The sequence below is a fragment of the Panicum hallii genome, chromosome 9 (assembly GCF_002211085.1).
Source record: "Panicum hallii strain FIL2 chromosome 9, PHallii_v3.1, whole genome shotgun sequence".
In the NCBI taxonomy this organism is placed as follows: domain Eukaryota; kingdom Viridiplantae; phylum Streptophyta; class Magnoliopsida; order Poales; family Poaceae; genus Panicum; species Panicum hallii.
Genome location: NC_038050.1, coordinates 2,456,648 through 2,481,962, shown reverse-complemented (window position 1 = coordinate 2,481,962; position 25,315 = coordinate 2,456,648). Strand labels below are relative to the sequence as shown.

At 45.9% G+C, this 25,315-nt stretch overlaps 4 protein-coding genes and 1 pseudogene across 5 annotated transcripts; 3 read left to right on the top strand and 2 right to left on the bottom strand.

Moving 5' to 3' along the window:
• The first annotated feature begins 111 nt into the window (after positions 1-111).
• Positions 112-4,944, top strand: LOC112874749 (exocyst complex component EXO84B-like). The gene is made up of 7 exons (XM_025938258.1): positions 112-525; positions 1,614-1,711; positions 2,146-3,187; positions 3,376-3,867; positions 3,992-4,180; positions 4,325-4,458; positions 4,624-4,944. The coding sequence occupies exons 1-7, from the start codon at positions 337-339 to the stop codon at positions 4,784-4,786; spliced, it is 2,307 nt and encodes a 768-aa protein (XP_025794043.1). The 5' UTR covers positions 112-336; the 3' UTR covers positions 4,787-4,944.
• A 700-nt stretch (positions 4,945-5,644) lies between these two features.
• Positions 5,645-6,549, top strand: LOC112874751 (germin-like protein 3-7). The gene has a single exon (XM_025938261.1). The coding sequence runs from the start codon at positions 5,700-5,702 to the stop codon at positions 6,360-6,362; it is 663 nt and encodes a 220-aa protein (XP_025794046.1). The 5' UTR covers positions 5,645-5,699; the 3' UTR covers positions 6,363-6,549.
• Positions 6,550-8,673: 2,124 nt separating this feature from the next.
• LOC112876301 (UDP-glycosyltransferase 91C1-like) lies at positions 8,674-10,395 on the bottom strand. The gene has a single exon (XM_025940379.1). It carries the CDS (start codon positions 10,329-10,331, stop codon positions 8,853-8,855), a length of 1,479 nt encoding a protein of 492 aa, XP_025796164.1. The 5' UTR covers positions 10,332-10,395; the 3' UTR covers positions 8,674-8,852.
• A 3,683-nt stretch (positions 10,396-14,078) lies between these two features.
• LOC112875283 (squalene synthase 1) lies at positions 14,079-20,592 on the top strand. 2 transcript variants are annotated; one of them, XM_025939081.1, is made up of 14 exons: positions 14,079-14,450; positions 14,665-14,707; positions 14,877-14,966; positions 15,079-15,154; positions 15,710-15,779; positions 16,743-16,886; positions 16,992-17,096; positions 17,321-17,467; positions 18,475-18,550; positions 19,098-19,186; positions 19,812-19,903; positions 19,974-20,013; positions 20,092-20,209; positions 20,295-20,592. In XM_025939081.1, the coding sequence occupies exons 1-13, from the start codon at positions 14,268-14,270 to the stop codon at positions 20,146-20,148; spliced, it is 1,212 nt and encodes a 403-aa protein (XP_025794866.1). In that variant the 5' UTR covers positions 14,079-14,267; the 3' UTR covers positions 20,149-20,209; positions 20,295-20,592. The 2 variants fall into 2 exon arrangements, with proteins under 2 accessions (XP_025794866.1, XP_025794865.1); XM_025939080.1 differs by having other exon boundaries at positions 14,081-14,450; positions 20,316-20,592.
• LOC112875282 lies at positions 20,487-24,737 on the bottom strand (annotated as a pseudogene).
• Positions 24,738-25,315: the final 578 nt, after the last annotated feature.

Here is a 25,315-nt window from a genome sequence, read left to right as displayed (position 1 = left end):
TGAAATTCATCAGTGCACTCCAAATTCGTTCGTCTCTCTTTAACCCTTTCTCCCTGGAATAAAAAGATATCAAAATCATAGGAGGAACAGCTAAGAGCTAAACTGCCTGAGGCTACCTTTCCACCTTTGGCAACCGTCCAACACGGCAACAAGAGTCTCCATTCCTTCCCTCCCGAAATCCTCAGCACACGCCAATCGAGACACGGAAATGCCCAAGCGCCCGAGCTGAACTCCCAAGGCGAGCGAGAAACCCACTTCTAGAAGCTTCTAGATCTCCATACGGAGGCGGGGAGGGGAGCAAGCCCTGGGCCCTGGGAGTAGGGTTTCTCTCGGCCGATGGCGTCCGCCAAGTCGTCGAGGTCGCGGCCTGCCGGCCACTCCGGCGTGTTCCCGGTGAACGCGGCGGCCGGCGCGGGAGGCGGCGACGGCGGGGTGCAGCTGGCGGACAAGCTCAAGATATTCAAGACCGACAACTTCGACCCCGACGCCTACGTGCAGTCCAAGTGCCGCACCATGGACGAGAAGGTGAGGAATTTCATCCTACCCGAACCCGAAATTGGCCTCGAGTGGTGGTCCAAGGGTCGCGTCCTTTTTGCTCGCTCGCAAGCCCGAGGGATACGGGGTTCAGTGTTCTCTACGCGTTTCGGAGACAAGTGCGAATTGGGCTTAATAATTACGATTTGGTTGTTATAGAGAGATTTTTCGAGTGTGCGGATGACTCTCTCTGGGTTTAGGTTAAGTTATGCGAATTTCTAACAAATTTACTACTGCACCGCGGAGACTAAACGTGTCAGAATAAGTTTGCATGATAGAATTTCGGTTTGGCACCTTTTGCTGGAGCACGAAGGAAGCAGAGCACTCGAGCAGAGTGCGTAGGGACGCTACTTTTGCGTTATATGTAGGCACAGGCAGAGTGTTTCTAATCATATCTTCGTAAATCTTAAATGAAAACTCGAGTGGAATTGTGGTGGCCCTGTCAAGGAAATTGATCATGACAAACCGTTTTGTTTAAGAAACAAACGAAACTTTGAACCCTGCAGTATTTTTAAGGGTAGATTTATCTTGCTTCAGATAGTTGACCCGAGAATCCTAGATAGCTCATTCTGGGAGGCACACTGCCTAGTCAGAATGCTGCTGTTGCCATTGTTTTTTTTTTCCGAGAATACGCAGGTATAGCTGCGTATATTTTTTATGGGCCAGATTGGTCCATGCTCAAGCTGAAGTTACAGAACTTGACTTAGACTCCTAAACTTTGACAACCAGAAGAGCAGTTGATCATTAGTTGCTGGGGTGTTGTTGCCCTTGGCTATTAAAATGTTACTACGAGGATTGTGAAGGTTTCTGAAAAAGGGGAAACTTTCCTTTTGTTGTGTACATTTGGACGGTCCTTACGTGGCTATGACATTGAATATGCAGATATTCGCGTGCTAAGTTCAACTGATTCATTTGGAAGTAGGGGATAGATGTCAATTTTGGCTAAGAAGTGGAAACAAGAGGCTTTTTTATTTTTTTAAAGAAATCTCTAATTCATCTGTATTGCATTTTAGCAGTGAGCATGATCAACAATATTCTTGGAGAAGTGAAACAGTGCTGATATTCTAAATTTATGACAGGAAATAAGGCACCTGTGTTCTTATCTGCAAGATCTAAAGAAGGCTTCTGCTGAAGAGATGCGCAGAAGTGTTTATGCAAATTATGCTGCATTCATCAGGTGTGGAAATGAATGCTTAAATTTTAAACTAAATGAAATTTTATATTGGTGGCAGTTTCCAATAAATTGCTTAGAACTGTTCTGAACGACACTTCTGTATATGATACTAAAAGCTCTATGCTGCCCATTTGTTACTTTACCACCTTTGGATTATGGATGCTCCAACTTTTCCATTGATCATGTTTCTCACTGATTTGTGTTAGTGTTTGTTAAGTAGCACGCTCCAGCAAATAATTGATAATAAAATGCCATCAACTATTTTTCCTTTTGTCTTCACAACCAAAAGTTTTCTTTAGGGACCATGAAATTTGGGGCATGCAAATTATAGTTAGATATTTAACATAAGCTATCATGTTTTTCACATAATTGCTACTTTCTCCTCTGTCCGATTCATGAATTTGGAATGCATTTCTGAAACTAGTCTCCTGGTACAGAACATCAAAGGAGATATCAGACCTTGAAGGGGAGCTGTTATCTGTTAGAAATTTGCTAAGTACGCAATCAGCTTTGATTCATGGTCTATCCGAAGGAGTTCAGATAGATTCGTTGAGTACAGGGCTTGAAGGTTCTGCTGAGCAAGACATATCCACTGTTGAAGATCAGGAACCATCAGAAATATGGAAATGGTCTACAGATTTCCCTGACATGCTTGATGTTTCGCTAGCCGAAAGAAGAGTTGATGAAGCACTGGATGCCCTGGATGAAGCAGAACAAATTGCTGCTGATGCAAAACAGAAGGGAACTCTTAGTACGGCTGACATTCTGGCTTTAAAGAGGGCTATATCTGAAAATCGTCAGAAATTGGCTGATCAGCTAGCTGAAGCTGCTTGCCAGTCTTCTACTTGTGGTGTTGAGCTTCGCGCTGCAGCTTCTGCCCTCAAGAGGCTTGGTGATGGACCTCGTGCTCATAGTTTGTTACTCAGTGCACACAATCAAAGGCTTCAATTAAACATGCAAACAATACAACCATCTAGCACATCATATGGTGGGGCATACACTGCTTCTCTTGCACAGCAAGTTTTTCGTGTTATAGCTCAGGCTCTCAGCGACTCTGCCGAGGTCTTTGGTGATGAACCAGCATACATGTCTGAATTGGTTACTTGGGCTACTAAGCAGGCGATGTCATTTTCACTGCTTGTAAAGAGGCATGCTTTAGCCTCTTGTGCAGCTGGTGGGGGCTTAAGAGCTGCTGCAGAATGTGTGAAGATAGCACTTGGTTATTCGGAATTGCTGGAAGCTCGTGGTCTATCACTTTCAGCAGTTCTAATGAAGCAATTCAGACCCTCTGTTGAGCAAGCATTGGATTCCAATTTGAGGAGAATTGAAGAGAGTACTGCTGCTTTAGCTGCAGCTGATGACTGGATACTCACCTATCCTCCAACTGGTATACGTCCATTTGCTAGATCATCTGCTGGTAGTCTGGCACTCCAGCCGAAGCTCTCAAGCAGTGCTCACCGTTTCAATTCAATGGTTCAGGTAATTTTCATTCCTTAAAAGAAATGTTTCCAGCAGTTGAAATTGCGGCCTCTTTGTTATTATCAGATATATTATTAATTAAATTTTGTACACTTTTATATGCAACATGTACAGTTTATTTCCATTTTTACTTTGACAATCAATGCATGCATTCGCTTATTGTATTTCAATGGAACTTTGACATGCAGGATTTCTTTGAGGATGTTGGACCACTGGTTAGCTTACAGCTAGGTGGTTCCGCGATGGATGGGCTTCTGAAAATATTTGACTCGTATGTAAACTTGCTCGTAAGTGCTCTTCCAGGGTCAGTGGATGATGAAGTTAACTTGGAAGGTTTAGGGAATAAGATTGTTAGAATGGCAGAGACGGAGGAGCAGCAGTTAGCACTGCTAGCTAATGCATCTTTACTAGCTGAAGAGTTGCTACCCAGAGCAGCTATGAAGCTGTACTCTATGAACCCAGTCAGAGGTCCTGACAGACAAAATCGCGCGGCAGAGCAACGAGAATGGAAAAGGAAGCTGCACCGCACGGTAGACAAACTTAGAGATAGTTTCTGCAGACAGCATGCTCTAGATCTTATATTCACAGACGATGGTGACTCCCATCTGACCGCAGACATGTACATAAATATGGATAATACTGTTGAAGATCCAGAATGGGTTCCGTCTCTGATTTTCCAGGTATTTCCATGTTTTTTGGCATGTGATTGCAGGTCATGGAAATTGATTTGTTGCATGTTGCACCGTGCAAAATTTCCCAAGAAACTCTCGTCTTCTGCATCATCTCATCCGCAGTTTATTGCAGGAATTATATGGAAAATTAAATAAGATGGCAAGCATTGCATCAGACATGTTTGTGGGTAGGGAAAGGTTTTCTACATTGCTTATGATGCGACTTACGGAGACAGTCATGCTTTGGCTCTCAGAAGACCAGAGCTTTTGGGAAGAGATCGAAGATGGACCAAGGGCTTTGGGTCCACTTGGACTTCAGCAGGTTAGATCCTTTAACTTCTTGTTTTTTTTCCACCTCCAGTTAAGGAGGTTTCAATGCCTCCCAGGCCTTTGCGTGATAATAAACATCCCCTTCTACATCTTATATACCACCGATGGTAATTCATATTTTTACCTTCCTTTGCAGTTCTACCTGGATATGCAATTTGTCATCCTTTTTGGGCAAGGGCGTTTCTTATCTCGGCACGTGCATCAAGTCATTTTGAACATCATTGATAGGGCGATGGCAGCATTTTCTGCTACTGGGATGGACCCTGATAGGTAAAAAAAACTTTTACCATTTTATCTCGTATCAATACATCCTTCTTTTGTGCTCACTAAAAGTTGTTGAGCGAGCACACGGTTGCATTGCAGAAGGCACATACCTGCTTGCGAGGGCACGGTGCCCTTCAAACCGAAGCTAACGTGCTCACTTGATGTCTGCAGGGTCCTTCCAAGCGACGACTGGTTCATCGACGTTGCCCAGGAGACTATCAGTAGGATCAGCGGGAAGCCACGAGTTGCCAATGGGGAGAGGGAGGTGAACAGCCCGACGGCGTCCGTGTCTGCACAGTCCGTGTCGTCGGTTAGATCTCACAGCAGCTCCTAGTGTGCTGTGCAGTGTGCAGGTTAGAGAGAGATGCAGGTCCTTGTACAGATATTGTAGTGTATTTGTTCCCTTAGTTTGTATTTTCTCTGTACTCCTTAGCTTTGCTTGGATATGTTTGTGCTGGTATATATATGTGAGTGATTCTCTGCCTAGGAAAATAAAATCCTTGAACCATTCTTTCAAATCTGGGTTTGTATTTGCTGATCACCGCTCGCCGGTGCATGGGTACTTTGGTGCTGAACATTCCTTGGCGAGGTCGGCACTCGGCAGCATCCACACGCCCGCCCGCCTCTTGGGTAAAATGACGAGACGGTTCCGGGTTAAAGAATTTTGAAGCCACCTGCTGCAGTGGGCGCCTGCCGACCTGTACTGGTTCACTTCGGTTGTTATCAGTTACCACGCGCCTTGGGTTCGGTTCACCTGCCATTGGAGGGAAAAAGAAACCCAACCTCTCAAGAATGACCGGGTCTCTCCACCGAACAACTTCAACCACAGAACTTGCACGTCAAGCCCTACTCCTTTCGTCATGGATGGCTGGCGATGATTGCCAATCCCCAGCCATCATCGAGCGCTTGGATCGCGATCCGACGGCTAGGATGAACTGACTCGCTGCCATTTAACGGGACACCTAGAATCTGAAAGCACTGCCCACAAAGTATATTGACTGTCACCAGCACACCAACCGCAACTTGACAATAGAGATCATGACCAGTGTGTGGGTGTGGATGTCTCCCTCGCAAGTCACCAAGACTTCACCCTACTTTTGAACCCTTCAACTGCTTTGACATTTGTCCTCTCACCGCACTTCCTTTGCTATATAGCCGGAACAGCATGGCTCCAAACTGCCAATCGCAGAACGATTCGCACATCATCACCGTTCACCAGGCACGGACGGAGAGCTCGCTCGAGAGCCATGTCGAGGTCGCCGGCGTCGTTGCTCCTCCTCCTCCTGTCGGCGGCGACGCTCGTGGCCACCTGCCGCGGCGACCCCGAGCCGGTCCAGGACTTCTGCGTGGCCGCGCCGCGGGGCGACGGCGAGGCGTTCCCGGGCCTCCCGTGCAAGCCGGCGTCGACGGTGGTCTCCGACGACTTCTTCTTCGCGGCGCACGCGCGCGGCGCCAGCACGGACAACCCGACGGGGTCTGGCGTGACGCCGGGCAACGTGGAGGCGTTCCCGGGGCTCAACACGCTCGGCCTGTCCCTCAACCGCGTGGACCTCGCCCCGGGCGGCGTCAACCCGCTGCACAGCCACCCGCGCTCCGCCGAGCTCGTGCACGTCGAGGACGGGGAGATGCTCGTCGGGTTCGTCAGCACGGAGGGGAAGTTCTACTCCAAGGTGGTGCGGGCCGGGGAGAGCTTCGTGATCCCGCGCGGGATGATGCACTTCCAGTACAACGTCGGCGCTGGCGCCGCCAGGGCCATGACGGTGTTCAATAGCCAGCTGCCCGGCGTCGTGCTCGCCGCGCAGTCCCTGTTCGGGGCCGAGCCGGAGATACCCGACGCCGTCCTGGCCAAGAGCTTCCAGGTGGACGCCGAGATCATCAAGCTCCTCAAGTCCAAGTTCCGGAAAGGATAGTGGACAGGCCATGCATGGTGTCGCCAGGACACATGGCTGAAGCTGCTCACTAGATTTGTCGTTCCATACTAGTATAATTTTGTTCGAGTACATAAAGTTGTTTTGCATTTGATACTCTGATTTGATAGTTGGATGATGATGATCAATAAAGTTCATACACATACTAAAAAAAAGATAAACATGAATACATCATGGAAAAGGAAATTTTGTTTCAAGCTCGATCGAATCACTCCTACTTCTTTGGCTTCCGGCACTCCAAGGCGAAGTGGCCATAGTCTCGGCAGTTGTAACAGCGAACCTTGGACTTGTCGAACTTCCTGCCTTTCTTGCCGGGGTCTCCACAGCCACCTCCATGGCCACGGTGGCCTCTTCCACCGTGCCCTTTGAAGCCGCCTTCCTCGCCTCTCTTCTTCATCATAGCCTCCCATTCAGCATGGGTCATCAAGCCGCGGTCGTGCAGCCGGATCTCGTACGCTTTGAGCCGGCCGACGAGGTCTTCGACGGTCATCGACTCCAAGTGGCAGACCGCCTCAACGGCGAGAGCAATCTGGAAGAACTTGGGAGACGCGGCCCGGAGGATCTTCCTGACGACGTAGCTCTCCTGCACCTCGCCGCCGTGCGCACGGATGTGAACGACAAGCGCCGCGACGCGCGCGGCGAAGCCGTCGACGGGCTCCGGGTCCTTCATCCTGACCGCCTCGAGCTCGCGCGCGAGGGCCTCCGCCCTCGCCCTCATCGCGGGCTCGGTGCCCAGGCGCAGGGTCCTGAGCGCCTGCCACGCCTCCCTCGCCGTCTCCTTCCCGACGATCGTCAAGAGGGTGTCGCTGCTGATGCCTCGGTGGATGGCCGCGAGGGCCAGGCGATCCGCCGGTGGATCGACCGGCCCCGCCGCGTCGACCGCGTCCCAGAGACCGTGGGCCTGGAGGTACACCTTCATCCTGATCGCCCACGTCACGTAGTTGCTCTTGGTGAGCGCCGGGCACGGGAGCGACGCCAAGAAAGCATCCGCCATGGTGGAAGACGAAGGAACAATTCAGTGACTTCAACGCCACAACAGCTAGATCAGCGTGAGACTCTGCTGCCTATCTGTTATAGCAACAGACTCCCCCGCAGCGGAGATGTCGCAGACGCAGATCCGCTAAATTAGGCACGACGTACTCCACGCCTCCCCCACAAGGTCCTGTTTGGATCCTTTAGCAAAAGTGCAAATAGCAAAAAATTTGCTCTTTTTTTTTCCATTTGGACCCAAACACCTTATGGCAAAAAGGAAACAGCAAAAATAGATAGCAAAAGGAAACAGCAACCCGCCCGATTCCGCATCCCGACCCCGCGCCTCGTCCTCCGCCCCCGCCGCCTGACCCCGCGCCTCGGCCTCCCCCCGCCGCGGGAAAGGGGATATGAGAGGGAGAAAAGATGTTTAAACGAGCTTTTACCAAAACTTTTGCCATTTGAATCCAAACACCCCTAGTGGCAAAACTTTTGCCACTTTTGGCAAATGGCAAAATTTTTGCCCTTTTGTTCTTTTGCACTTTGGATCCAAACACTACCTCAGAATCCCTCGGTGATACTGTCGAAAATAGCACTGCAATTGTTGCAGTAGAACACGCAAGCAGGGGAGGTCCTTCACTTGATTCTGCATTCACATCATAGCCATTGTTACAACAGCAGAGTACATGTACATGTCTCTGTAACTTGCTGATCAAAGTCGATTTTATTTCTGTCTCTCCCATTTTTCTGCCATGCTTTTAGCATACTCTTGCCGACATGCCAAAATAGACATGTAAATTATTTAAAAAAAGAAACCCAGTAGCGAGTCGAACCATGGTCTGAAAAAGCAGCCACAGAAACAGTGAGGAGTAAGGCTTGGCAGGTGGGACCGATACATTTTTTATTTGCAAGGAATCGACTCCCAACAATGATTCGACTTCTCCCTCTCTCCTCGATGATTCGCTTTCTCGAGCGGTAAATTCGACTCATGCATGCGGCAGCTCGGATGAGGATTCGCTTTCAACTTCTCACTCACACCGGAGAAGCCCTAACCCTATCTCCAACCATCGTTCTATGTATCCTTCTCTGTATCCTTCTCTATATCCTTCATTTACAGAATTCTCTACAAGATTCTCTCCTCTATATCTCATTTCTCTCTAACAACGTTCTCTAAATCTCGTTCTCTATACATTAAACCCTATATTAGAAACATATTTTGTTCCAAATTTTTATACGTACGTATTTATCGTACTCAAATGCTATGGACATATTTTATTTTTATTTAATTCAGTGTTTAAAATGTAAAGAAAAAATAGAGAAGAGGAGAGCGAATCTCTATATATAGAGGAAACCTGTAGCGTTCTCTATTTTAGAGAACCATTTAGAAAACGCTGCTGGAGCAATAGAGAACGGAATCTTCTCTATATATATAAGGTACATAACGGTTTAGAGGGTACCGTTGGAGACAGCCTGTAACGGAGAGAAATAATGTTTCTCGCCAAATTACCTTGGACCGGCACCATTAGGAACTGTTGTTGTCCTTGTAGGCTTGTAGCGTGTGAGGTACCCTTCAAGCTCGTCCATGTACTGATCCTGCCGTCGCCGATCGCCGAGAACTTCCTTCAGCTTCTCGGCATTGCTTCCAAACACCTTCCCTTCTTCCTCCACCATGACGCGCCGCACCGCCGCCGCGACGCCATCCCTGCCGAAGGAGCCGTCGCTCTCGTCCCTCGCCACCTCCACGCCGATGCCCCGCTCCGCCATCGCGCGCGCGATGAGGCCCTGGTCCACGACGAACGGCAGCATCACCAGCGGGTGCCCAGACACGAGGCCTTCGATGGTGGAGCCCCACCCACAGTGCGTCAGGAACGCGCCCACCGCGCCGTGCGCGAGCACGGCGACCTGCGGCACCCACCCCGACCACACGAGGCCGTGCCCGCGTGTCCGGTGCTCGAACCCGGCAGGCAACAGCTCGCCCACGCCGGTGCCGGGGGCGGCGGACATGCCGCTCGGCTTCCGGAATGCCCATAGAAAGCGGACGCCGGCGAGTTCCAGCCCCAGCGCGAGCTCGTGCAAGTTGCTGGCCGTCAGTGGCGCCTCGCTCCCGAGTGCGACGTAGATGACGGACTTCGGTGGCTGGCTGTCCAGCCATTGCAGGACCTCGGAACGGACACCGGAGCGGGAGCTCTTGCCGGCGCCGTCGGCGAGGTCGGGCTGCTGTATTAGGACCCCGGCCGGGATGGCCGGCTTGCGGAAGAGATCGGTGAGCAGCGTGAATACCCCGGGCTCCATCTCGTCGCTGCTGCGGTAGATGGTGAATCGGGTGCGCTCGATGATCTCCCACATGCGGTCCATGTCGGACACCCCGGACACGTTGGGCTGGAACGCGCGGACGGCCCAGTCGGCCTCGTGGCGGCGGTAGGCGACGGCGTGAGGGAACGACGGGCACCACTTGGGCGCCACGGTGAAGTCCTCGCGCGACGTGCGCGGATACGCGGCGTGCGCCCACCGCGGCCCCAGGAACGCGATCGTGGTGGCCTGCACGATCAGGAACGCAGCGCACGGCACCCCGTGCTCCCCGGCGATCCGCGGGAGCGAGCGGTGGCAGAAGTCGTGGACGATCCAGTCCGGCCGCCTCCCGCCGGCCACGGCGTCCGCGAGGAACGCCGCGAACGGGGCGGCGAGGCCGTCGACCGCCTTCTTGATGAGCTCGTTCTTCTCCGGCGGCACGTCGGCCGTGGACTCGGCGCCCTCGGGCAGGCCCTCCACGGCCGGGGCCGGCAGCGCCACGAGGCGCACGCGGGGCGCCAGCTGCGCCGGCACGGGCGGGAGCCGGGCGACGTTCCGCGGCGTGGAGAGGAACGTGACGGCGTGGCCCCTCGCCGCCAGGCGCTTGGCGAGCTCCAGGTACGGGATCATGTGCCCGATCGCCAGCCACGGGAACAGCACCACGTCGAGCTTCGTGGCGTCAGCTTCGCCCATTTTGATTTTGAACCGTGGCCAGCAATGGTGGCGGAGCAGAACTGGAGGCGCTGGCTAGACTGTAGTGGACTGTATGACTTGTTTGTAATAAAGGTTGGGGCTTTGAAGGGACTGAAAAATATTGCAGTGGTTGATGCATCGTGGCAGGTGTTGAATGACATCTCGCGTCTCACGTGGCCTTATATTTTAACTTCAAAAATACGATGGAGACTTTGTGAGTTGTGGCCTCGTAGGCGAAGCACAAGCAATTTGTTGGATTGGATGTTCATTGAATCACTGTCCTTGTCCATGTTCTAGACGGAGGTCTAAACAATTGAAACGTTATCTTTCTCGAGAACGACTGGACACCCGTTGGATGATGCACTCAGAGGGACGACACCTGTCAAACCATGGTTTAGATTTTGGGCCCAACGTCGCGTCAAATGGAAAAAATATCATGCGAGCTTGAGGAATTTTGTTTTACCTCCCTAAACTTCGTGCCGAATGCGAATTTTCTCTCTAGCTAATGAAACCGTCCATCTCGACTCGCAATACCAGATAAATAACTTCCATAGCTGGTTTCTCTCGGTGGTTTTTCTTATTTTTCTTTTATATTTATTTTAGTTGAATCTTTTATATTTATTTTGACTGAATCTTTAAAAATTATAGTAAATAACAAAAAAATTATAAAATAGAAATAAAATTTTTTAGACTTCACATGAGTAGATTTATGCAGTGAACATATTATATGATATAATTTAGTAAAATATTGTTTTTACTTTTAGATATATAACTTTCTGTAATTAACTCATAGATACAGTTTTCGTAGTCCAATTATGATGAAATTTTTATGGTGAGCTAATCACTATATGCTTGAGCTGTAGTAAAAATTTCATGCTTATTGGATCATGTATTCTTGAGAAACTAAAAAGTCTTAAAATTTAGTTGTTCAAGCATACATGATCCAATGAGCATCAAATTTTTACTAAACCTCAAGCATATAATAATTAGCGCACCATAAAAATTTCATCACAATTGGAATATGAAAACTGTATCTACGAATTAATTATAGAAAAGTATATATCTAAAGTACAATAAATTTTTTTACTAAATTATATCATATAATATGTTCACTGCATAGATATGCTCATGTGGAGCCAAAAAAATTTATTTCTATTTTATAATTTTTTTATTATTTACTATGATTTTTTAAAGATTCAGCCAAAATAAATATAAAAGAAAAAGAGAAAATGCATTGAGAGAAACCAGCCAGAGCGAGTACGAGGAGTTCAGACGGATAGTTTTATTGTGTAGGGAGGAAACTTGGATTCGGTCCAAAATTTAGGAACTAAAAATATTTTTTTCCATTTCATAATACCTTTCCCAAGTTTCAAGGCAAACCTGGGAACTTCAAAGAATTTTCTAAGCGAGTTTCAAGCTGCATCAATTTTAGAGCAAATAAGTTTCGCAATCTGCCTTGTTTGCTCCACATCGCGGGAGTGGAGCGCACATGAGCACCTATCCGAACTGTACCCATCAGGGATAGATCCTGAAGGGATAGACCCTAAAGTATCCGCAAAAAAACTATCTCTACGGAAAATAAAGTCAGACTCCTACTGGAATTTCTGTATGATTCTATTACAACTCTACCCTGTATGATTCTATTAGAACTCTACCCTGTACTCCTACTGTAAAGATTAAAGACTAGTAACCCGCCCTCGGGATATATAAAGAAGGGTAGGGATATATAGATCGGCACAGTAGCCGACAGGTAACTCAACACCCAAGTGTAAGACGCAATATATAGTACTCCCAAATAGGATGTAGAGCATTACGCTACTCTGGCGGTCTGAACCTGTCTAAATCTGTGTCTTGTATCCTCGCTTTTACCTTTAAATTTTAAATCCGGAGATTCCTCACCAAATAATCTCCTATCTTAAGCTATCCCTAGATACACTGACGATAAAAATACCAACAGTTCCCACGCTCGTGATGCGGGCGGGGGAGGAGGCGAGGATTTTGGGTCTAATTAGGAGCCATGCGCGGTACTGCAATGCGATTCATCGTAGAAGCGCTGCTCCCTGCCTCCTTCGCCTCTTCTTCCTCCCGTCTCTCCCCCCCCCCCCCCATCCACAGCCCTGGCCGGCGGCTAGCGCTGCCGCGCCACTAGCCTTCGAGTGGTGGAGACCGGACGGGAGGGACTGGAGGGGCATGGGTATCGTATTGTTTTTATTGCATCTCACCTTGAAAGCGCACGCTGGAACTCGCGATATGTGATAAGGATTGTTTTTCTTGTTGCCCCCCACCCGGCCACCATCTACCTGGAGTCCAGCCCTGCCGTCTCGCCTCCTCTGCTGGCCAAACCGCCAGCACTATTGATTCACCGCTGCCGTCACCCTCCCCTCTAGAGTTGCCGGCCATTGGAAGCCCGGCAACCCAAAACTCCAACCCCGCCACCTCGACCACCACACCGGCCTCGCCGGTGGCCGCTCCCCCACCTACCACCCCGGCGGCTGCTCCACCCCCTCCCTTCTCCCCTACCTCGGCGGCGCGACGAGCGGCGGCGGTGGCAGTGTGCCGTTGATGGACCTTCTATGATTGGTTGAATCGCAGTCACGCGCATGACTACTAACATTTGCGAGGATTTTAGGGGACGATGGCTGGGCCGCTTGGCGACCATCTCTTGCAGAAGCCCATAACCGGCTTCCGTGCGGGCCCGATACGAGTCCCTTTCATCCTCGACCCTCTCTCGAAAACGTGATGCGTGGCTTGTTGGCTGATTGATCGTGTCGTGCCACCACTCGTTGCTAGAAAAATAGAACGGGATGGCGTCAGACCTAAAGCCTAGCCTAGTGAAGATCTCCAGTTGATTCGTCTCGGAAAAGGTTCAAGTCTCACTGTACATATTCCTCAAGTAACCACCGAGAGATTTACTATACGTATACGTGTAGGCCGATAAGATAGTAAGAGACAGACCTCACGATATGGGATTTATGAGAGCAGTTATAATATGCTTATAGCGAAGCCTGTCATTATTTTTGCTGATGCAGAGAAGAACAGGAATGAGAGAGCTTGGTTCTCATGCAAGCAACAAGCTGAGCACAAGCTTCTAGGCATAGGGCATAGGTGAGTCCAAGTAGAAGTAGATATAATGGTGAATAGAAAAGAGAACGAAGATATGAATTAAATAATATCTGGTAGACAAATAAAATGATTATTGTTGTATAATTTAGCTCTTATATATAAGCCAAGCATTTGGCTCTATTATTAACCACGCTCTGAGCAGTGTAACACCGGGCACGGTCCACGCCTCTGCGGCGACGCGCAAGGCGCAAGCCGCCTTGTCACGTATCGCGAGCGGCGAGTCCGTGTCCAACGTGCCGGGCGAGATGCGACAAAAACAATACGATACCCATGCCCCTCCAGTCCGTCCCCTCCCGCCTCCACCACTCCCCTGGCGGGCCTCACCACGAGTCCACGAGGGCCTCACCCTCACGCGCTCCTCCTCCTCCTCCCCAATCCGGCAAACCCTACAATGACACACGTGTAAAACAGCCTTGCCCGCTGACGCGCCGGCCCACGAGAGGGCGCCGCCGTTCAGGGCCCACTCGTCATAGGGCAGGAACCCGCGGCTGCGCTCCCAGCGGAGAGAACGAGGTGGGAGGAGAATGGGAGATCGTTCCACCCGCTGCTACCCAACAACCCGGATGACCGGATTAATCACGAAAGGGAACCCACGCTCGCCAACACAAGCGGACAGCGCGCGGACGGCGACACCCTTCTCATCTCGACTCGTCTCGCCTCGTCTCGTCCCAGGTTGGGGAGGGGAGGCGCTACTAGAAATACTCCCACGCAGCGGGCGGGCCGCATCGAATCGGCATCTCCCCGCATCCGGCTGCCCGGTCGTCCTATCGGGGCTCGCGAGGAGGCGGCTGTTCGTTGGCTGGATCGGCGGCGATGGGGGCGCTGTCGCGACCGGAGGAGGTGGTGGCGCTGGTCAAGCTGCGGGTGGCGGCGGGGCAGATCAAGCGCCAGATCCCGCCCGAGGAGCACTGGGGCTTCGCCTACTCCATGCTCCAGAATGTCTCCCGAAGCTTCGCGCTCGTCATCCAGCAGCTCGGCCCCGAGCTCCGCAATGCAGTCAGTACCCGCTCACTCCGCCCGCCTTCCTCCTCATCGTCCCACACGAATTCGATTTTCACCACTCGAGTAGGATAACATGTGGCGTCCTTCGAATCTGATGCGCGGCGTTTTACGATTTGTTGGGCTTTCGTCCCGACATTTTTGGTGTGCGTGCGTGCGTGCCGTGTGGGTCTTGGAGGCGTTTCTAACTGCCGTTGTTGGGATCGCTCAGGTGTGCATCTTCTACCTCGTGCTCCGTGCCCTCGACACCGTTGGTCAGTAGTCTTATACCCTTGCGTTGCTGGTATTTGTATTTAGATCAAGCGATGATGTTTTTGGAACATTAGAGTTGGAGTGTGATTACGGCAGTATTTGCTTATTGTTTGACGACTTTAGTGCTTTCCGTTCTAACAGTAATATGAACTGCGTTTAATGTAACTGCAGAGGATGACACTAGCATCCCAACCGAGGTGAAGGTGCCCATCCTCCAGGAATTCTATCGCCACATCTACAACCGCGACTGGCACTACTCGTGTACAAGATCGCTCCTCTGGATATGCGGCCCTCGTGCACTAAAAATGGGCCTTGTTGTTCGATTTCTTTTCTAAAAGTGATGCTGATTGGTAGGGTGTGGGTGGCCTTGCAGGTGGAACAAATAACTACAAAGTGCTGATGGATAAGTTTCACCACGTATCCACTGCGTTCCTGGAGCTTGGTGAAGGGTAACTTTATTTCTTCCCTGACTTGTTGCCTTTTCAGACTTTTGGTACTGCTTACTTTGATAGTTTCACAGCTTGAGGCTTCGTATAGATTTTTGTGAAGTCTTAGATACTCCTACACGTCAATTGTTCATTAAACACTTCTACAAGAAACAATTGACTTTCCTATGTATGGAGCTTGCACTGGGTAGTACTGAAACAGTGCTTAGCTTTGAAATCGCTATCTCATTATCAGGCTGTAAGGGTGAAACAATTACTGAGAGTTACACAAGCAGACAATTTGTATGAGGATAATGTTTGTCTTTGTCCTTTAACAAGCAAGTGTGCATTTTCCCAAATTAAATCCATTGCGCAGGGATGTATTGTCAAACACTACACATCCAATACTGATGCTATATCTAAATTTACCATTTCAGAACTAGGTTTTTTAACGTTGTCATAGTAATAATATTGCATTAATATGCACTTGAAGTTTTCTCTTTACCTTTCAATTCTTTACCTCAGATATTACTTTATTAAATAGCCTTGTGGTAAATAATAATTCTCTTTTCTTTTCAGTTATCAAAAGGCAATTGAAGAAATCACTAGGCGAATGGGAGCAGGAATGGCAAAATTTATATGCAAGGAGGTTTGTTAATATATATCCACCAAATATCCAAGCCTAGTCACAGTGCTAATATAAATAAACTATATACTCCCTCTTTTTCCTTACGAGGCATATTTCCTTTAGTTAGGACAAAGCTTTGACCATCAATTACCACATTGAATATTTCATTTATGTGATACAAATTATAATCATAAGTATTTTTTAATACAAATCTAATAACATTAATTGCATCAGAAAAAAATATGTATTGATAGTGTAATTATTGATCAGAGCCTTGTCCTAAAGAAATAAAATAAAGCCTTGTAACTATTGGCAGTGAAATGTTGATATGGGCATATGGCATGTATTACTGTCTAGGCTGCATCATTGTAGCATCTTATAGGATCCGGATACTAGTCATGAGTACCATTACGTATTTCATGACTGAAAAGAATGGAAGTCTAGACAGTAGCGTGCCTACATGAACATAATTACCATTTACTTGCATCCACTTAAAAGATCACATGGTGTTTCTCTGGTTACTGTTTGACATGCAACTCCAGCTTCTGGATGTCATATCAATGGGTTGTCATGATGAAATATATTTCGAGGCTTTGCTGTTTTCAACATATTGCTATCGCATCAGTTGTGATGTGCGTTAAGCCATGAAATGTCTTATGTATCATGAAGAAACTTTTTCCATGATAAGCTTGTGTCTATCAGTGAACATGCAACAAAGCTATCTGAATCTGCACTTATAACTAAATTATATGTTGTCACATTTTCAAGGTATATAGTCATATGTGCATAAAAGTAGTTTGCCACGATTTACCTGCATTGAAAATAAAGTGAGAAGAAACTGATTTTTTTTACAAGAATTATTAGTAACGGTTAGTTCATGGAGAAACAAGGGGGAAATCATTGTGCTGGTTACACCTAGAATGTATATACTTATGTTGATTGAGTATTGTTCAGAACTAATGTGAACTATCCTTCTTTATTTAGGTTGAAACTGTTGATGACTATGAAGAATACTGTCACTATGTAGCCGGGCTGGTTGGGTATGGACTTTCCAGACTGTTTTATGCTGCTGGGACTGAAGATCTGGCTCCAGACTCACTGTCAAATTCAATGGGTCTATTTTTGCAGGTATATTAATTGATGTTAGTGAATCAGCTTGGCATTTTTCAATCTCTGTTTGAAATGTAATTTATGTTTTTGCCTCACTAACAAGTATTTGAAATCAAATTGCAGAAAACTAATATAATTAGGGACTATTTGGAAGACATAAATGAGATACCAAAGTCCCGCATGTTCTGGCCTCAAGAGATATGGAGTAAATATGCAGATAAACTTGAGGTACGACACATTCGCTTCTTTTATTGCTGTTGAGTAGTTTCACATGTGAAATGTTCCAAATGACTAAAAGATCACACATCCAGAGATTTGTCATGACATGTATTATATGTTCGACCTTTTGGGGGAGTTCATAACTGCTGTTTAGAAAGTAGCTCAAATATATAGTGAACAATCAGATGAATCTACCCCAGACAAGCTTAATTTGTGTTTTTCTCTGAAACCAGGATTTCAAATATGAGGAAAATTCACAAAAGGCAGTACAGTGCTTGAACGATCTAGTGACTAATGCATTGATCCATGCTGAAGACTGCCTCCAGTACATGTCAGCCTTGAAGGATCATGCTATTTTCCGTTTTTGTGCAATACCTCAGGTACATAACTGGTTATACTTTATTGTCTATTGAGGACCTAGTTTTCCAAATCTATATGGATGCTGCATTCATAAATCTAATTCCAGATTGAACACTGTTATTTAGCATTTAACTCAATCCTCACATAAACCCTCTTTCTAAGTAGTATGATGAGATGTGATTGTAGCTCTGTAAAGATATGCTGAAGGCCTGAAACTCTGGTAGTATCAGTGGAACTACCTTACAACAAAGAATAGCTGAGGCCAAAAAAGGTTTAAATTTAAGGCGTATTGGGCTACCTGCTTTTGTCAGACAAAATATACCAAGATTCGCGTTCTTGTTCGAGCATGTGGTATTGAACATTCCATCATTGATTCATAGATAGAGCTGGATAGTTTCAACATAGGCACTAGGCATACCAGTCCATATTAGTGAACTGACGTTTATATTACGGTGCAGTTTCCGTTAAGGATCAATGTTTCCTAGTATTTTCTTGCACTTCCATTGCAGTATAATAATGATCATTCATCAGTACCGCCTGACATGGTGTGGTCACAGTATTAGGATTGAGCTATTCTTAGTGCACAGCTGCACACAGTTGCTCTTAAGAACTGTTTACTCTCTGTTTCCTAGATATACCCGAATCCTTTGTATCCTATAGCTATTAAAAGTAGTTGCTGCTCATAATAATTGTTTACCCATAAAAAAGGCTTCCTTGATCATCTTTCGTGGCTGAGGAAACTGTTAAGTTTTGGATTGAATATTATTCTTGAAATATGATGTTAATTTTGGATTGAATATTCTTGAAATATGATATTTTACTTAATTGCTCAATTGGCTTTGTTTTAAACAATCTCATTTGTGGGAAACTAGATAACATTCCTGGTTTCTTGACTTGTCCTGAGTGATTCTCCTATTTTCATGAAGTATTTTCTTACGTTTTGCATGTTATATGCTTAGTAAATCAATATATTCTTGAAACAGCTTCCTCTATGGGGTACTATTAACTTGCTATTTCCTCATTTCAGATAATGGCAATTGGAACATGTGCTCTTTGCTACAATAATGTGAATGTCTTTAGAGGAGTTGTAAAGATGAGACGTGGTAAGCTACTTTTGTAACACATATTAAACTTCATCAAGACTTACCTGTTACCTCTTTACCTTGCTTTTTCTCCAGTATGTCACACTCGCACTTATGCTTAGTGAAATTTATTTTGGAGAGTTCTGCAGTGCTTTGCTTTTGTACACTACATGCTACATTCAGATAGAACATACATATGTGTTCTTGGTTTCTTTTGATTACTGTTATGTGATTGGCATTTGATCAGTGATGCAAGGCATGTTATGCTCTAGGGAGAAACGTGTGTCCATCACAACCTCACGCCGTTCATTTATAGGAGGCACAAAAGTGCACTTTGAAACTTGCAGGGTACCTAATATCATTTATGAATCTGTTTTTGGATTTGTGGAGGAAGATGTGCACTTAAATGAGGCTGTTTCATGCTTTCCTTGCTTTATTTTTGGCAAGTGGATCTGCATTTCACCACAATTGCTTCTTCATAATCACTGATCCAGCTAACATAATAATTTGATTTAATCTATTACTTATGTTTTGTCTATATAATTACCTAACATATTTACTATCTTAGGGCTCACGGCACGAGTGATTGATGAGACAAACTCAATGTCAGACGTCTATACTGCTTTCTATGAGTTTTCTTTGTTGCTGGAGTCAAAGGTATGGAGCCAATATGGAGTCTACCTGTCTTTATTTGACTAGAACATCATAGTATTTATGGTGTTCCTTTGTAACACAATGAAATTTGATAGGATGGGCGACCCAAAACCCACACCACTAAATTGGCCATTCACTATTTTGTGCCCAGTAGATCATACAAACCAGCCTGAGCTACCTGCACCACTAGAAATCTTATATTGATCAATGTTATTGCATAACCCGGTTATTCTAAACAGTCATGTTCCCATTGAATCACTACAGTGAACTACATAATGTTTAAGTTCATTGGGTGTAGGCAGCCTTTTATTATACTATCTACACTTGGAATTAGTTGATGTTTCAGACCAAATAATTTAGGTTTCGAACTAGGAAATCCTTATTCGGGTTTTCACTTTCAAGCTGCTTCATGAATTGTCTGGAACTCGCCATTATTTGTTCTGACCATGTGTTAATGTTGTCCCAATGGAATTACAAGTGTATTTCGAGCAGGTTGCCTGTAGCAATCTACCTTAGTACCAATCTGTGTTGCATTCATAGCATTAGTCATGGTCTCCTCTAAAGGCTTCTGGACTACTACAGTTGCTGTTTGAGAATTGATGTATAGAATGTTTGGTCCATGTTCCAGATTGACGACAATGATCCAAATGCTGCGCTAACACGAAAACGTGTGGATTCAATAAAGCAAACTTGCAGGTCATCAGGTTTGCTAAAGAGCAGGTACGCTGAATGATTTAAGAGTCGCAACTTCTCTGTTGGTATCTTCATCCTGATTGTCTTGATTCTGTAGGGGGTACCATTTGGACAAGTCACCTTACAAGCCTATGCTGGTGAGTACCCATAACCAGCAAAATCATGCTAATATTCTGCTGTATAATTTTCTGAAGTTGCTTCTGTGATTTCCTCAGCTCATGATTGTTCTTCTGCTGGTGGCTATTATATTTGGGGTACTGTATACCAAGTGAAGCCCTGCTAGTTGGCCCTTTTTTTCATATGGAGACTTAAGAGAGCAACTACGCCAATACGGTACGTTTCAATGATTTAACTCTATTCTTTTGATTTTTTTTCTTCCCAACTTTCCGAGGCTAATTCTATGTTGGAGGTTTTACAGATTTTGTTTTGTACTCTGTAGTCTACAAAGGCCGTGAAAATCCAGAAGTACCGACTGTAGATGGAATGAAGGATATGGCTGCATGCTACTGCTTCCATGATGCTGTGCCAATCTCAATTCTTTTGTTCCTTCTCTTTCCTCGCGTGTTGCACCGTTTGAAGTTGTTTCAGGGGAAAAGAAACTTGTAACATGTATCCTGTAAACTTGTGTTTTTATTTAGTTAGCAGCGGACACACTAGTTGTGCTGACATGTTTTTTTTTCCTTTCCAAAAACTCGTGTCAGAGCATTGTGTTTTTCCGGAATCGTGTAGTGGAAAGAACATCAGGCGTGTCAGTTCAATTCCCACTGGTGACTAGGAAACAGTATTTAGTCCCAGGAACTTGTTGCACCTCCACCATAGCCGCCACCATATCCGCCGCCGCTGCTCCTCCATATCCTCCACCACTGCCACCGCCTCCCCTGAAGTCCCGGTCACGGCGGAAGTCACGGCCACCAAATCGAGCACCACCTGATCGGCGGTTCCTGCCCCCGCCAAATCCATAGGATGAACGAGCTGCATAACGCTCAAGCCATTGAGGAACCTCCTGGTTAGCTTCCTGCATCAGCTCACACAGAGGCTTTGCCAGTGATAAGTTGCCCTCATTGAGGAAGGCAGTTTGCCAGACCAGATTTCCCCGCTCGTCCTAGTCATCTATGTCATTTGGGAGGTCAAAATTGATGACATGAGCAACATGTGGTATGTCAAGTCCACGAGCAGCCACATCACCTGCAACGAGTATGGGAGTAGCTCCACTCTTGAAGGACCTCAATGCATACTCTCTTTCCTGAAACACAGACAAAGTACAATGATGTTATGATATAAGCACACACTTAACAGCTGGATGCAATACAAATGATTGAAAATATTACCCCTCGTGTGGAAGCACACATAGCACATTAAACAGCCACGGAAAGTTGGATTTATAACAGGAAGATGCTACAAAGATGGATCTGGTGTATTGTTTATTTGAATTGGTCACCCAAATAGACAATACAGTAGATCTTTTGTAGCATCTTCCTGTTACAAATCCAACTCTGTTCAGCAGCATGCAAAATGTCTACATGGTGGCTTGCTAATTTATTACCAAGAATTACAATTGTAACTACAACAGACGGATAGTTATAGCTCTGCTGTACCTGTTGTGTCCTGTCACCATGAATACTTGTTGCAGGGAACCCATTTTTGAACCAGTCCTCAAGAGCATCAGCTCCCCTCTTCGTCTCCACAAAGACCAAAGTAAGAGCTTGCTGGAAACATGACAACAACAGTTGGGCCAACATTTGTAAAAATAGTGACACAGAGATTGAAGTAACATTTCTAAAAATAGTGACATAAAAAATCGAATTTGAGTGTATTAGTTATGATCCTACTATAGTGAAAGTGACTCCATAAAATGACACCAAAAATTAAATCAAAGGTAGATAGAAAACTCACAACATGCAATACCTTCCCATGGGCACCATTAGCATTTTGCGCATGGAGAAGGTCCATCAGATAACTTCTTTTGTCCACCTCAAGTACAAACTCAACCCTCTGAGCAATCAAATCAGTACTGGAACCAACTCTTCCAACAGCAAGGAAGATGTAGTCAGCAAGGAAATCTGAAGCCAGACGCTGCAGAATTTTTTTTCAAGATTTTCATTAGCTCATGTACAACAAACAATCAGGCATGCTTTTCTCTACGTCATGCAAAAAGGCTAAAAAAGTACAGATATCACAACAGACAAACAATATTTCTTCTAGTTGCAATTGCGATATAATATTTTAGCAACAAGATTTTCTGACCGTATCATTCAACATAACAAAAACATGCTGACATAGACACATTTTTAGCATACAGTTCTGTAAAATGGAAACAAGCATCACTACAGTTCTAGGAATAAAATATGGAAAAATGGATATGATTCAGATTCTACAACAGCTAAACCATCTTTACCTTTCAACAATTAAACATGACAACATCAGCAAAATGGTAATTTTAACAGGTAATGAATGTGCAAAATTTCCAAGTTCTGACTACCTCAGCAACTCGCCCAAACTGTAATGATGCAGACACTAAAAAAGTTTACATATATGGTTGAAGCTGGAAGTTAGAACAAGGGAGGTATAAATACCTGGATTTCTTTTGGAAAGGTGGCACTAAACAACATAGTCTGCCTCACACCACGAGGGGGCATATCCATTTGCTCAACAATCTTGCGTATCTGTGGCTCAAACCCCATATCGAGCATTCGATCAGCTTCATCAAGAGCTAAGTACTTTATCATTTGCAGTGATACTCTAGCCCTCAAACGACCAGGAGCTGCCACAAGGATTTCAACTCCTCTTTCAAGTTCCCTCAGCTACAGTAAAAGTTAAGTACATGTCTTTAGGAGCCTAGATGGATACATATTTCATAGCCATTAACTTAAATATAGAGAGTCTGCGTCACAAATTTAAGTGGTATAAAAAGGAAAGGAAAAGGAACACAGAAAGCACCAATAAGGGGCAATTATTAATTTGCCATTCTCAAAGCAATGTCTAGAAAAGTGCATTGATATCCGACTATTTCCCTAAGAATTCTAATCGATAAAAAATAATGGATGCATCATCATAAACTAATCAGTAGAACTATCACCAAGATTTTGGACACATCAGACAAGATATTAAGATCGCAATGGAACTCAATAGGCATGTGAAAAACTAAAAACCCCGTCCTGTAATAAAACAAGAATCATAATGCAAAGAAAAGTGTAAACCTGCTGATGTATTGGTGCTCCGCCATATGCAACAACCACCCTAACACCAGTTTGGCATGAAAACTTCCTTGCTTCTTCATGAATCTGAGGCATAAAAAAAGTATTATCACAAACCACGTCAAAATGAGCAGCAATAAAGCAATAAAAAAAGAAAACCTGAATGACGGCATACTTGCATAGATAGCTCACGAGTTGGGGACAGTATCAGCACTAGGGGACAAGCTGTCCTGGAATCTCTTTGCCTCTGAGGTGGCCGTGACTTTAAGATACCACTGATGATAGGGAAACAGAATGCTGCAGTCTTTCCAGACCCTGTCTGTGCACAAGCCATGAGATCCCTACCTGCAATGTCGATAGGAATGGCATGTCGCTGCACCGGTGTTGGCTTCACATACTTGCACCTCCGTATGTTCTCATTCAGTGCGTCACCCAAATCAATCTCAGCAAAGGTGTTGACTGGTGGAGGGACGTCATGGCCACTTGTCTCCACAGGAATATCCTCATATGCGTCAAAGTTGATGCCTGTGTTCTCCTGACTCTCAAAATCAACATCTGCAGCCTCAGTATTGGCAAAGGGGTTTGGTTCACGATCTCTACGGTCCCACCCAGGGTGAGAGTTCCAACCACTGCCACCACCACCTCGGCCACCACCACCACCCCCACCACCCTGGCGTATGGCGCTGCTACCACCACCGCCAGTAGGGCCAGACCAACGAGAGCCGCCACCAACAACAGCTGCGTAGCCTGAAGGTTGCACAGCAGCTGACCGTGCCTCAGCTGGTGCTGGAGCTGCAGCAGGCACAGCCTGGTTCTCAGAGGGAGGACCACCTGAGCGATTACGGAGATGGGGAGGGACGTATGCACTGAGGGTGGGTCACCCGCTCTGATGATTAGCAGCAGGAGCAGTAGCAGTAACAGTCGCGGGCGCCGCAACTGAATCAGCCCATGAAGATCGCATAATTTCGCAAGAGGCCTTTGATGAGGACGCTACCGGTGATCACTGAGACCTAAAAATATCAGAATGACAGAAAATTGTCAGTAAAAATGAAGGATAATGTAGCGCATAGCAAACACTTCAGCAGCAAAAAGAAATAAAGCCTCAACCAATGACTAACTTATTTTTTTCTGAGCACAAAAAAAATCCCATAATATTTAATAAATGTTTTGATAGATAACCGTGATTCAGTTCAGCATACACATATTTCCAATCAAAGCAATGTGCATTGATATACACTAGCAAACCATAATTCTGTTTCTGTCTGACCTACGTGCATGGGTCCAGTCGAACCCCCCGAAACCAGGGTCGGACCCAGCATAGGACATGGGTGTACACATGTACACCCGATAATTCTTGCAAACGAAATCGAAGTTAGTAGGTAATATATTGTAACTGGATTCAGATCCGAATACAAATAGTTTTGTTAGGGTTTGGGGTGCTCCGTCTCGCACAGCAGAAGGAATGAGAAGGGGCGGCCATACCTGGAAGATGCGCTCGTCGCTGGGGCTGGGCGAAGACAGGACAAATGGCGCCGCCGCTCGTCCAGTCGTCGCCGCCAGGGAAGGAAGAGCAAGGGAGGAGAGCCCGAGAGAAGGGAAAGGTTTAACAGAGGGAGGAGATGACCCTGAGGCCCTGAGCGGCGAGCGGGAGGGGCTGTCAACGAGCCGAGCTCGAGCTGGAGGATCCCGAGCCGAGGTTGATCTGAGCCCGAGATGTTTAAGGTTTGGATTCAGATATTAATTTATTAACTTTTAGTAAAGATCATATTGGATATTTTATGCCAATTAGAGAACTAAATATGATTTAATTATAAAGATGAATCTATTAACACTAATTAATCCATTATTAGCACATATTTACTGTAGCAGTAGCACAACATTATCAAATCATGAGCTAATTAGGTTTAATATATTTATCTCACAAATTAATCTTCATTTATACAATTACTTTTATAACTAGTCTATATTTAATACTTCTAATTTATGTCCAAACATCTGGTGGGACAGGGACTAAAGTTTATTGCCTCCATCCAAACACTCTCTAACTTTTATGACGACAACAAAACTACGAGGTATTGATAATAGATAAGAAGACGCATGTATAAAACTAGTCTCAGTAGAAATTTTATAAGCATTAAATGTTATACCACATCAGCAAATTTGCTGATATGGTAGGGTCGTTACAAGAAGAGAGAAGGTAGAGTTTCATTCTCATAACACTCATCCAGTTCGGTTATCGAATTCA